Below are 12025 nucleotides of genomic sequence, written 5' to 3' on the forward strand. Positions count from 1 at the left end.
TTAAATAGGGTATGGTTTAGGATATTGATCCTACTCTCGGCAGTGCGATCAATATTGTGGTAGGGTAGACCATAATGGTTTCGACTATTGGCCAGGGCCGTGACGAGGCGGATAGTGTCGCCCTCGCGGCGGTTTCCACCAATACGTCATACCATACGGGTTATACGGAGCACGGACGTGCGTAGAATGGCAGGGATGTGGGTGGGCTTTCCATAATGTTGGACCCGGTGCACATTGCATACCACTGGTCTGAACAAAATGCTGGACCGCAGTGATGGCTGTTTGTAGGGCTTGCTCTTCTGCGGCGAGGGATCCTCGGGTGGACCAGATGATGATGTCATCTGCATAGATGGTATATCCGATGTCGGAGAGCGTACAGCGCTTGTGGGCGAGTAGGATCATGGCTATATTGAGTAGCAGTGGCAATAGGACAGCACATTGTGGAGTGCCCTTGTCAGGTGTTAGGATGGGAGACTATCTAGTAGATCCGATGCCTATATGGCTTTGCGGGCAGAGAGGAAGGTGGAGATACATTAGAACATGCGAGATACGCAGTGTACGAGTATCTAATTTAGACCTTCTAGAAATGCACAGCGGGAAATGTTGTCAAAGGCGCCCATATTGTCAAATCTTAGAAAGTACCGTCACCGGGTGGTATCCCAGTGAGGACTTCGTGTCTGTGGAAAGAAAAGCATCCAGCGTGGAAAGACTTGGTCGAAAACCAAGCATAAAAGGAGGAAAAGGATTATGATCTTCAATATATTTGCGCAGGCGTGTTTGCATTATTCGCTCGTATTGCTTGCCTAAGCAAGAGGTGAGCGATACGGGACTGAGAGCAGAGACGGAGTGTGGCTCGCTGGGTTTGGGGATGAGTATCAGTTCTGCATGTTTCTACTGAGGGGGTATTTTACCTTGGGTCCACAGCTCATCATTGGTGTATTGGGTAAGTGCTTTAGGAATTTCATTGGAGAGTTTATGTAGCATTGTGTTAGTGATATTCCCTGCACCTGGGGAACTAGAGCGGCTACAAGTGCGGGCAGCTGCGAAGACCTCTTAATTAGTTATGGGCGCGTCGAGTTCCGGGTTGCTGTGACTGGTGTCAGTGGCAGTTGAAGTGGCTGTCGAGCGCCGAAATATTTGGAGCGGTGGGTATCTATTTCTTGGTACTGCTTGCAAGGGTCTGTTGGTAGACGCCTTTGTTTCTTCAGTGTGTAGAAGGCTGCACAGTGTGGCCTATGTTTTGGAAGCAATCAAGGTGCCAAGGAGGGAGTCGCTTAATTTATGCCAGTCTTGGGTGGAGAATTGCGTTGCGGAGTCTTGGGCATGCAAGGTAAGCTGCGCCATGCGCTTTTTGAGGGTGCGATTATGTCGTCCGCGCCATATCTTCAGCAGGCTATGACGGGCCTTCCAGGGGTGGAGAGTTTGGGGTCGACTGCGGGGTTGTCAACGGTCTGTTGGAGGGCTTTAGTGTGCGATGGATGGGTGTCACAGAGAGCCTGGGTCCGTGCTGTGATATTAGTAATACATCTGGAATGCGGAACCCAGCTTTGTAGGCTTCCCGCAAGGCGATCTTGAGGATACCGAGGGAAATCAGGTGCTGTGGGGACAATATGCTGAGAGTACGTAATGACTGCTTCCTAGGGTTTCCCCTAGGTTAGTCTAGGTAGGGCGAGGGACATTCTTAGTGAAAGTGATCCAGAGAATTGTCACGTTGGAGACACTATTGCCTAATCTTATGGGGAATGAGAGATCGGTTATTAGGGTAAGGTGTGCGACGTCCATGAAATCCCCGAGAGTGGTCCCCATGCCTTTATCGACTCGGTAAGCCCAGAAGCTGAGGGGAGCATTAAAGTCGCCAAGTTCCACTAGTCGATTACGGTGGCATTCCGAGAGTACGGGGCCAAACGGAGTGTGTTTTTGCTGAGGACGACTGTACACAATGAGGATGAACGTACTTTTCTTGCTGGCCTTTCGGGTAATAATGTGGATGGGCTCTTTGCCGACTTCTTGAACGCAAATGACTTATGTGCGGCGGGGGGGGGGGGGGGGGGGAGTGGGGCGGAATGTATATAGTGGTGCTTTAGGAGGAAAACAATGGCAGTTATACTACAAGATCGGAAGGTGGTGGAGTGGCGGCGTCGATGCGTTATTGGCGCCATGGTGCTCTAGTGCTGCGAAGCTGTCCCTAATCTCCGAATCACTGGATTCCGACGGCAGACATATGCGGCCTGGTAGGCGCACTAGGGGGGTGAACAGATGGGATTTGTTCACGCGGTAGGCTGTCTATGCAAGTTGTTACGGTGGTGTACATCTACTATATCTGTTGCTGGAGTTGTTGCTGCATAGTAACCAGCTCTTGCTGGAAGGTGGCCACTTGCTGCTGCACTTGTTGTTGGTATTGTGAGAGTTGCTGCGGCATGGCCTGCAAGATGTCTTTCTTCATGTCGTCCAAGTATTCTAACTGGGCAGGAGTGAACGGCGCAGATGTTGGGGGGTTGGGGGGGGGATCGCGTTGCTGTCGAATTGTTCGGTGGGGGCGTTACTGCGAGCAGGCGTGGATGGGTTGCACGACTTCTTTAGCTTGTGGATGTGGTGTGGGCTTTTTGATTTATTGAACTAGTTGTGTTATAAGCCGTGATATTTCTACCTTGAGTGGGGTGAGTTGTGTAGATTCAACGTTTGGTTCAGAGCAGGCAGACCTGCTCTGACCACTTAACCTGTGATCTTGAGGGGCGGTGCTCCCAACTGTGGACGAAGCGCCTTGGTCGTTCCGGATGGTTTGCATATCGGCGTTTTACTCATCCTCATGCGCACTGGAGAGAGAGTCTGCTTTCGGGGAGGCTGTTCGGAGGAGTCACTTTCGGAGCTGAACCATCTGGGGCGACCCACTTGAGTCTTCGGTGTGGAAGTTTCTGCTTTCTGAGTCATGTTTGGAATCAGGCGTTTGTGACATTGCCATACGTTAAGTGAGGTGAGCTTGCCCGCAGAATGCAAACCTCGGGGTGCAGGGATGTCCAGAGGTTGCGCTCAGAGTGCCACAGGTGTGGAAGATAGAAATATACGGTGTGGGGCAGACGTTGGAACGGTGGCCCACTAGGTGACAGACGGCATGCTTGCTTGGTCAGCTTGAATGGGTATCCGGCGGTTCACCTGCACAGTAGATAACGAGCCGCGCAGCATTACGGGTGTTGAAGGTAAGGACGGCCGTTCTGGTGGCAGCCAGCAGGCGAGCCCGGAGGAATTCCACACCGGAAAGAGGGCCAGAGGCCATTCACAAACTCGGTTTGTGAGGTGTTGGGGGTGAGGCCATGAACGACGCCCTTGTAGACGGTGTGCGGGGTTGTCACGTAGACAGCGACGGCGTAGGCCTTGCAGGTGAGCGTAACGCCGTCTATTTGTCGGACTTGAGCGGCTGTGCCAAGATCGGATGTGCTGGTGATAATGTTGTCGGAGGCCTGATGAATGCGCACCCTGGGGAGCTCATATTTATGTGGGCGCGGCAGGCTTGGGCATCTGTAATGGAGAACGCAAGGATGGTGAAATTCTTCAGAGGGAGACCTTTCTTGGGTAGTGGGGAAAGGCGGTGGCTGCGAGGCAGAGATTTCTTAGGGGTGGGTACATGTGGCGCAGATGAGGGTTGGATAGAGACTCCAGCCATCGTGACTGGCTTACCTCGAGCCAGGCGTTAAAGTTTGCAGTGCGTCAGATAGAACCCAGTCAGAAGATGATTCTTTCACAGGCGTCTCTGTCGGAGGACCAGCGTTCTCCTGTGCCAGCGGAATGTCTGGAGGTAGAGGATTGAGCTGCATGTCTTCCACGTCAGTGGTGTAAAGGAGTGAGCGCCAGCAGCATCCGGAGCTCTGCGGAGCTTCGTAATCGTAGACGCCGGCTGCTGCCTCGTGGCTCGTGGCTGGACTGTGGGCGGACCCGCGCCGAGCCTAGGTAGGCTTAGCGCGGCAGTATGGGACCCGGGAGTTTCAGTGGGCTAGAAAAAGGTGTAATTACCGTTATCCCGATGCAAAATTTTCCCCAGACGTTCGCGATGTTGTTTGGTCGGTTGTCCACAATAAAGTGTGGCGTCGGATTCCTACTGTTGGTGTAATGGGATGAAATTTGTGGATCCCATGTGAAGCGTGTCTGTACACATCAGCCACCAAGCGGGGAACCCATTGTTTCGATGTTCAGGACGACGCATGGGACAGACGCAGAAAGAAGACATGACGAGCGTATATCTATTTTTAGTATTCCGAGGCTATTTTTAGTAGTCGGCGCTCCTCGTATCTTCCTCCTTCGTCGTTGCCTCGTGTGTCGCGCTTAAGTTCAAGGTGCTAACGTATCATCACAACTACTTGTGTTTACGCCCTAGAGGTACTGTTATAGGAATAGTTATAGCTCCTTTTTCAGAACCGTCCTTGGGAACCTTTGTTTGCGAGCATAGGTTTGCGACAGAAAGGTGCCGATTGGGGTTAGCTCGCAAAATAAAGAGGCAGCAGTGCAAATTTTTAAAGAAAGTAAATGGTTTAGTTGGAAATCATAACACACACAACTCGGAATAGTGACACAGGAAGAGGTAGTGCGCTAACCCACGATACAAGTTTGAGGACTGCACGAGCAGAGAACGAGCTTGCTGCCTCTTGTACATAAATGGCATAAGAGTGTACTGCGTTGCAAATCCCCGGTGAAATTACGGCTCCTTCTTAGAACACATGGAGGACAGGCATTTTTGGCTGGTATAGGCCCTCAGTGGAAACGGCGTATCATAGTGCGAAAGCGACTGTAAAACCCTATTGTTGCAATGTGATGCCAGCAGAGCAGTTCTTACTTTCACACTTTCCTCGGTAGCACCATTGTTTCGCGTCCTGTGCGCTCTTTGCTTCGAACCCCACCGTGCTTCCGAAGGCAGCAGCATAAAAACCGCACGACTAGAACTCTGGCTGGTATGGCAGAAGAGTGCTCATATGTAGCCGACGAGAACGTAGCACGCGGACAAAAATTAACCAAGCATTTGAAATCAGCGCTGGTTAAAGGCGAGCAGCACGACGCAACGACCTCATCAGACCAGATTCTCCGACCAAAGCTGGCAGTAGCCAGCAGCTAGTGGCAAGCAAGCAACGTGGCATGCGAGCCGCAGAATATTCAAAGTGGGTGGCATTAAAGCCGCTGGCCTCTACTGTAAGGGAAACCAGAAATACAGTAGGAAAAGCGCTTTAATTTTCAATGAAAAGCGCACAACTAACACAGTTTTTAGACGAGTAATTATGCTCGCGTTTTAAACCAATAGCGATTACAAATATGTAACCAATTATTTTTCTCTTATTTTTCTTTATCCGCACGCTTCATTTTGGCGCTTCAGTTCCGCAGCCTTAATGATGTCGCTGGCCTTTGTTTCCAGACCGCATTCGAGCTCTGGCTTCAAGACCTATGTAAATTGACATTAGAGCAGCTACGAATGCGGTTTCTGTCTTTACCTTTGCCCTCGTCACATTACGCAGACGGCGCACCGCCCATCGATGATCGTCGGTGTTGGTGGCCCATCTACAAGAGCGCAGAAACACCTTTTCCTAGGTTCAGCAGCGTCGGCGTAGCCGGCAGAGCAGACGAGAGGTAAAGCACCGTATGAACGTAGGAGACATGGATGAGAGCGCGAGGATGAAAGTGGATGCGAAAACGATGGGAGTGAGCAGAGGGTGAGGAGCAAAGGGAAAGTGGAGAGTACCGCGAAAATTAATGTTATGGCCCGCTCCTTCTGCGGCAGCTGCGGCGAAACGTGCCGCCGAAGCCGAGGTCAAGCGCCGGCGCAGTGCGGAACTGCATGTTCTGTGCGCAATCGCCTGTTTCGGATACCCAAAAGTTGCGCTCAAAGTTCGCGTTACCGACTGTCATAATCGTGCTGTGATTTTTTTGTCACTTTACACTATCTCTCACTATCCACACCAACCAATAGGCATGATCGTCTTCACCTCGCTTGCGTTCACCTCCAGCGCCGGCCTGGCTTCCGTCACTTTTGGCAGGCGGTATTCCAGTGGCCACGCTATTGCCGCCTGGCCAACGCACACGGATAGGCCACCAGCGAGTTGTCCCCTTGATAACGCGAGCATCGGAGCAAGTTCTCAATCGTTCGAAAGCGCTTCTTGCCTTGCGCAGTGACACATTGGTTTTGAAGCCCGTAATTGATATTTCTTTCTCCTCGCACAGGAAGCGGCTGAAACGAAGCTGCCCTCGACACTGAAGTGGGTGTCCTCGCTGATAGCTACCGCCGTACTCGTTCTGGGCGCATTGCTGTACCTGCGCTTCCTTGACAAAAGACCAGAGACAACCTACAACGTGTGCTCAAGCGTCGCTTGCAAGGTGTACTCCAGGTGGCTCCTTGACTCCATGAACGACTCCATCGACCCATGCCAGGACTTCGCGGGTCACGTGTGCCACGGGTGGAATAAGAAGCGCGCGCTGTCCGTGCGAGAGGAGGCGTTCACGGCAGCCTTCGAACGAATGTCCCGCCTGGTGAGGTCCATCCACATACCGGACGTCGGCCAGAACAGGCTCCAGCGGGCAGCCCGCTTCTATCGCAGCTGCGACCAAGTCCTCAAGGGCGAACGAGACGAGCTGCTGGAGGTCAAGATGGCGCTCAGTCAGGCCGGTATTGTCTGGCCGGCCATGGCAAAGAAGCCTGACACATTGCATCTGCTCCTGAACGTGGCTCTGAGGCTCCACTGGTCCGTTATGCTACCCATGGCAGTGACCCCGCACAAGAACAGCACCGATATCCTGTTCCACTACCCAACAGATCTAGTACTTATGGTGAACAAGTACGAGGAGATAAGGTCCCATGTTGACGAGAGCATTTCCTATGTGCAATATTTACGAAATGCATTTGGCACGACAGATAGCGGCTCCGTCGGAAGGGTAGCGGAAATAACGGAGTTATTGAAAGCTGAAGAGTACGCTATAATGAAGTTGAACGAAAACTACGCTACGAGCAGTGAGCCGCTGCCTGTAAACAATTCAGTGCTTTACAGTACCGTGCCCGGACTCACAGAGGCACGCTGGAAATCACTGCTGGGTATGTTTGCAATCAATATTACAGCGCCTGTGAATTTTCGAACTGAGCTCACTTCGTATGTCCCAGCATTCTTCCAGCTCTGGGCGGAGATCAGCCACCCATCAATGCATCTTGTGCTATCCTGGATGACTGTTCAACTGGCTGCGCTTTATGCAAATCGCCAATTGATCTTGAACTTCTTCGGTGCCAAGGAAGCGGAGCTCCGTTACGGGGCATTCTGCTATAGCCGAGCTTATATCCTGTCGGGGAACGCCGTGTTTTCGGCTTACATCAGAAACATTCTCGCCGGCAACGCCCGTGCCCAGGCCGAAGACATGGTGCAGGCTGTTCGGCAATCTTTCTACGATCGGCTGCGGCAATGGTCGGCGTTTAGTACCAACTTTTCTTTCATCGCAGATTGGAACTCTACGAGTAATGTATTTCGAGTCTTTAACGATTCCTCGGTTATCGACAGCCATGCGACAGCTCCGACAGCTGACATGTCGGACTCGCTCGTACGGAACTGGATCGATGGCGCTGGCCCGCTGAGCTCAACCTCATCCGCCGTGTCTTACGCTGCTATCGAGAACTTACGGTTCTATATGTGGATGAACGATACCGTGCTACTGCCGTACGTGTTCTCCTTCCCGCTTTTCGATAGGGACGCCATCGTGGAGATGAACTACGCCGGAGTCGGAGCGGAACTCGCCCGAGCAACCAGCGACTACTTTGTGCGCACCTATAAGGACGACCATCCCGTTGAAGATGTCAAGAAGTATATGGAATGCGTGGCTAACGCTTCCGCAAGAAGGATAGGAGGAAGAAGAGCCTCTGACACGGCTGCAGTGAACGCGATCGCCGCCGGGCCATTGCTGGACGCCTACAGTAGCCTTTGGCAATCCACTCATCTCCGTCTGCCCGGGCTGGAACGCTACGTCGGACCGAAGCTGTTTTTCGTAGCGTACTGCTACACAAAGTGCCTCGGTACCTTGGCGCGCGACGCGGACGAAGCAGACTGCAATGACATTCTTCGCCACGTGCCGGAATTCGCTCGCGTCTTTGCATGCGCAACCGGCACGCCAATGAACCCGTTGGCGGAACGGTGCAAACTGTTCTGACCAAGTGACTGTGTGTGTGTGTGTGTGTGTGTGTGTGTAGAAAAGAGCGCAATAGTTATAAAATAAGACAGAGCCGAAAGCTCGTTTACTCAACCATATGTACAGGGATGTATCGTTGCTAGTGGACATTTACTGACAATTTGGTGCGGAATGAATTTTTGTCCCGGCTGTAATGTGGTCGCCGAGTTGAAAGCTAATGCTCGAACATGATGCGCATACTCTCGAAAACCCTCCTGCAGAATCTGGATACATGGTAAATACTTGACGTCTCCCTTCTCCCTTCATGGTATTGGACTAGTAATGAATACTAGCTGCAATTTGTTGCTCAATAGCTGTGTGCTCTTTGGAAATCGTGAGAACAGACCATAACGCAATGTTTAGAAGGGCTGTTCTGCATTCCCTTGACTGTGCAAGCAGTGGTGGCCTATTCATAGACAGACCAGACACGCGTATTAAAGCTAAACCATACCCCAAGCGTCTTCGTCTCTCTGCATTTAAGTTCAAACGCTTCCACGTTCCTTGGGCTTAATTTGTAGGTGGTCCCATAACCAACGTCCAGAGTGAGTGCACGGTCGATGGTTCTCCTCGTCCGCTGTGCATGGTAATTAATGGCGGCAAAAACAAATTTACAAAGTTGGGTAATGCAGGTGTGTATTGCAGAATGCAGGTGTATATTCCGGAAAATTTATTCCAGCTGATACCCTCTAGAGAACGCTTCACCGGGGACACATGCCAGTAGGGAATTCAGTGACGCGCAGACACGACGGTTGTGAATCGCGCACCCTTAAATGGATAAGATTTGACTGCGTTTCTCTCCGCCAGGCTATGCTCGCTCAGTACAGTATTCACTTCGGACTCGGAACCGCACGAAAGGCATATTTGGCACGCGCTCCCCACCACCAAACAAAGACTGCGCATGAATGGTCTCCCCGGCCTTCCTTGTATTTATCCTAAGTTTGTGCCTTGTCGATCTGAGGGCGTTGATACCATATCACTCCCTGGCTGGGGGCATCTTATGCACGCACGAGATTCCGGGATATTTCCGCGAAATACTGACCTTCGTTCTGTGGTTATCATCTTTATTTCCAGCAGCGCACACCCGTGTCACTTTGTCAAGGGGTGAGGGGCCATTTTCTCTAACGATTCATTTTTCATTCATTTTCTGGTTACGCCAATTTGGCGAAACCAACAGCAGGCTGGAAAGTGAACTGCCAATCACAGACCAAGCCGGTGGGTCGCGGCGCTGCTGTTACCAGCCTCGTGCTACCGCATTAACTTATGCTGCCACACCAACCACGATGCGTCAGTTCGTCAGACAAGCGACGCCCAGGTTTCTCGCCAAGACTGTCTTAGCGGCGATAAGGCTCGTCAGGCATGACAAACGCATCGTCGCGCTACGTCACTCGTAAGCATCGGCGCCGGTTGGTCACTATGACATCGGCTCGAAACGTGTTTATGCAAGCAGGCGGCATCAAGAGTGATTTTCAGATGAGCGTGACGTCTGCACCAACGCCCTACGGTAATCATGGCAGCGGCCTATGAGAAAGTACCAAATAGAACGGAGATGAAATAGATATTAAAGAATACGACCCTAGATTGCACAAGCGATTGCAGCGATTTGAAGCGATGTCTACGATAATCCGTATTGCCTTTGACACACTACATAAGTGCACAGTTGTGTACAAAGCCAACCAGAAGTTTTTTTCTGAGAGCGAACTGCATCTATTAGTGTTTCCTTTCTTTTAGGTAAACTTCACATTCTTCACCTCGCAAATAAGCTGTTTTTTTATGCCACTTAGCAAATGCAGTAATTAATATATCGCAAAACATTGAGCTGAGTAGCACGCTGTCCGCGATTTCTGTGGAAACATTTCGCCGCCAGTAGTAACACAGTCAGCCAAACTTAAAGATGAAGGTATCACCGTAAGTGAAGATTACTCGTTAGAAACGCGTCAGGCCAGGAAAAAGCTGCTTCAGTTCGCTAAGGGTCAGGACTCATTTTACAAGCTTAGGCACAACAAACTGTACATTAAGAACAAATGCTACGGTTATAACCCTGCTCGCTACTGCGTTTTCATTGAGGCTAATCTTCGTGCATCAGCAATTTTTCTTGATAGTTACTCGAGTCACGGTATCGCTGCTTCGTCACATGCTGAGCAGACTGATCGATTGTCTCCTTCGCCAGTCCACAACCTGTACATCACCAAAGCGCGGGAAGCCGGATCTGGTGTACCTAGTTTTGGGAGTGCATTGTGAATATTTCTGATACAAGACACTGAGGCGTATCAAAAAATATACAAGACACTGAGGCGTAGTCAAATTATTCAGAAAAAATCTGCGTTTTAAACTAACGCCTTTTATCAGTATTTCCACCAACTCCAAGAGATTGTTCAGCAGTGTCTGCGGTTCCTGATGAAAGATGTCATTTACATAAGTGTGTAGGTACAGCGCAGACCATGACAGAGCAGATAGCCCTAAAACAGGCTGCATTGCCAACTGGTACGATTTCGATATCTTCCTTTGCGGTCCATGTAAAAGATATCGGGAATGACGCACTTATTGCGAGCAGTAAATCATTTATTTAAATGCTGTTTTTTAACAAGGCTCACATGGAAACATTTTGTGTTTGAAGGCGAAGCATTTCTCAGCGCTATGCCGATGGTTTTGAGACTCTTTTCCGTTTTTGCTCAATAATACCGATGTTGCTAATTTGAAAAAAGTATATACCCATTTTCACGTGTTCCAACGTTTGTCTCGTGTTGTGTGAGGTATGTATGGGCAATGCAGGCCAACATCGCACTGAAAAGTCATTACTTTAGCGGGCGTTTACAGCACAACCAGCAATTGCGAATACCTGATTGTATTCATAGCCAAGGAATATCTCCAATAGACTATCGAATGCTCGTTAACTGAGGTTAGACTACCTCCAGGCAAATATGAGTGAAGACTGGGAGACAGAATCTGGAAAAGATGCTATCGGGATTGCTTGTTTAATAATTTAAGCGTACAACGTAATGATCCGTCGCCTAATAACCGAACAGCATAGTAGCACCGAACAACAATATTTGTATGATATAGCTGAAGCATGTCTCCGCCTCACTCGGAAAGATAAGATTTATATTAGTGAAAACAGGTAAGGGAAGTGATTGTTTGAAACAATCGTTACTTACCAAAACCACCCACAAAGCGCCCTTCTCCTGCGTTAAAATAGTGTTCGGATTAGTCATGTAATTATGGTGACAGTTGACACACACGGAGCAACATTCGGCCATGGCATTTGACAACGAATGCGAAATCATTTTCACGAGTTTGAGTGCTTTTCTGGTGTACTGTTGTGAAAAGGCAGAATTAATGAACTGATTTATTACAACGAAAGCGCCGTATCATGGCGGCTGTTTACAGGAGAGAAATCAGTCAACAGTACTTGCTAGCATTAACACAAAAGAAATCTCCAGCACTGTCGAATCCTCATTTTACAGTGTCGGCTAACTGGAGCACAGTAACTTGAAAATGCGGGAAGGTGAATTTGTAGTGCCTGCATTCCATATTGCTTTTTCGGAATTCAGTTTGTCTGTTTTTAAAAGGAGGAGTTGTCCCTTATTCAGATCAACATGAGCGTTCTATAAACTGTCGCCACTCACCGGCATTGCCGCCAGCGTCAAGAGATCTTTCGTGCCCAGATCCTCCTGCGGAAATATATCGTGTATATTAGTGACGCAGGTATGCCATGAGTATATACAGCGCGGACCGTGACGCCGCAGATATCCGAAACGAGTGACGGAGTTAAGTTTTTCGAGTTCGAAAATTTCTCTTGCGCTCAATTTAAATAATTTGGAAATGGTTTACTAACTAGTAGCATTTATTCTTT

The 12025-nt window shown here is 49.8% G+C and overlaps 1 protein-coding gene across 1 annotated transcript; it reads left to right on the forward strand.

Annotated features, from left to right (window-relative positions):
- Positions 1–5631: 5631 nt before the first annotated feature.
- LOC149362019 (neprilysin-1-like) lies at positions 5632–8157 on the forward strand. Its single transcript, XM_089568203.1, has 2 exons — positions 5632–5676; positions 6196–8157. Exons 1-2 carry the CDS (start codon positions 5632–5634, stop codon positions 8155–8157), a joined length of 2007 nt encoding a protein of 668 aa, XP_089424329.1.
- Positions 8158–12025: the final 3868 nt, after the last annotated feature.

Source organism: Amblyomma mixtum, chromosome 2 (assembly GCF_055824585.1).
Source record: "Amblyomma mixtum isolate Tamu chromosome 2, ASM5582458v1, whole genome shotgun sequence".
NCBI lineage: Eukaryota > Metazoa > Arthropoda > Arachnida > Ixodida > Ixodidae > Amblyomma > Amblyomma mixtum.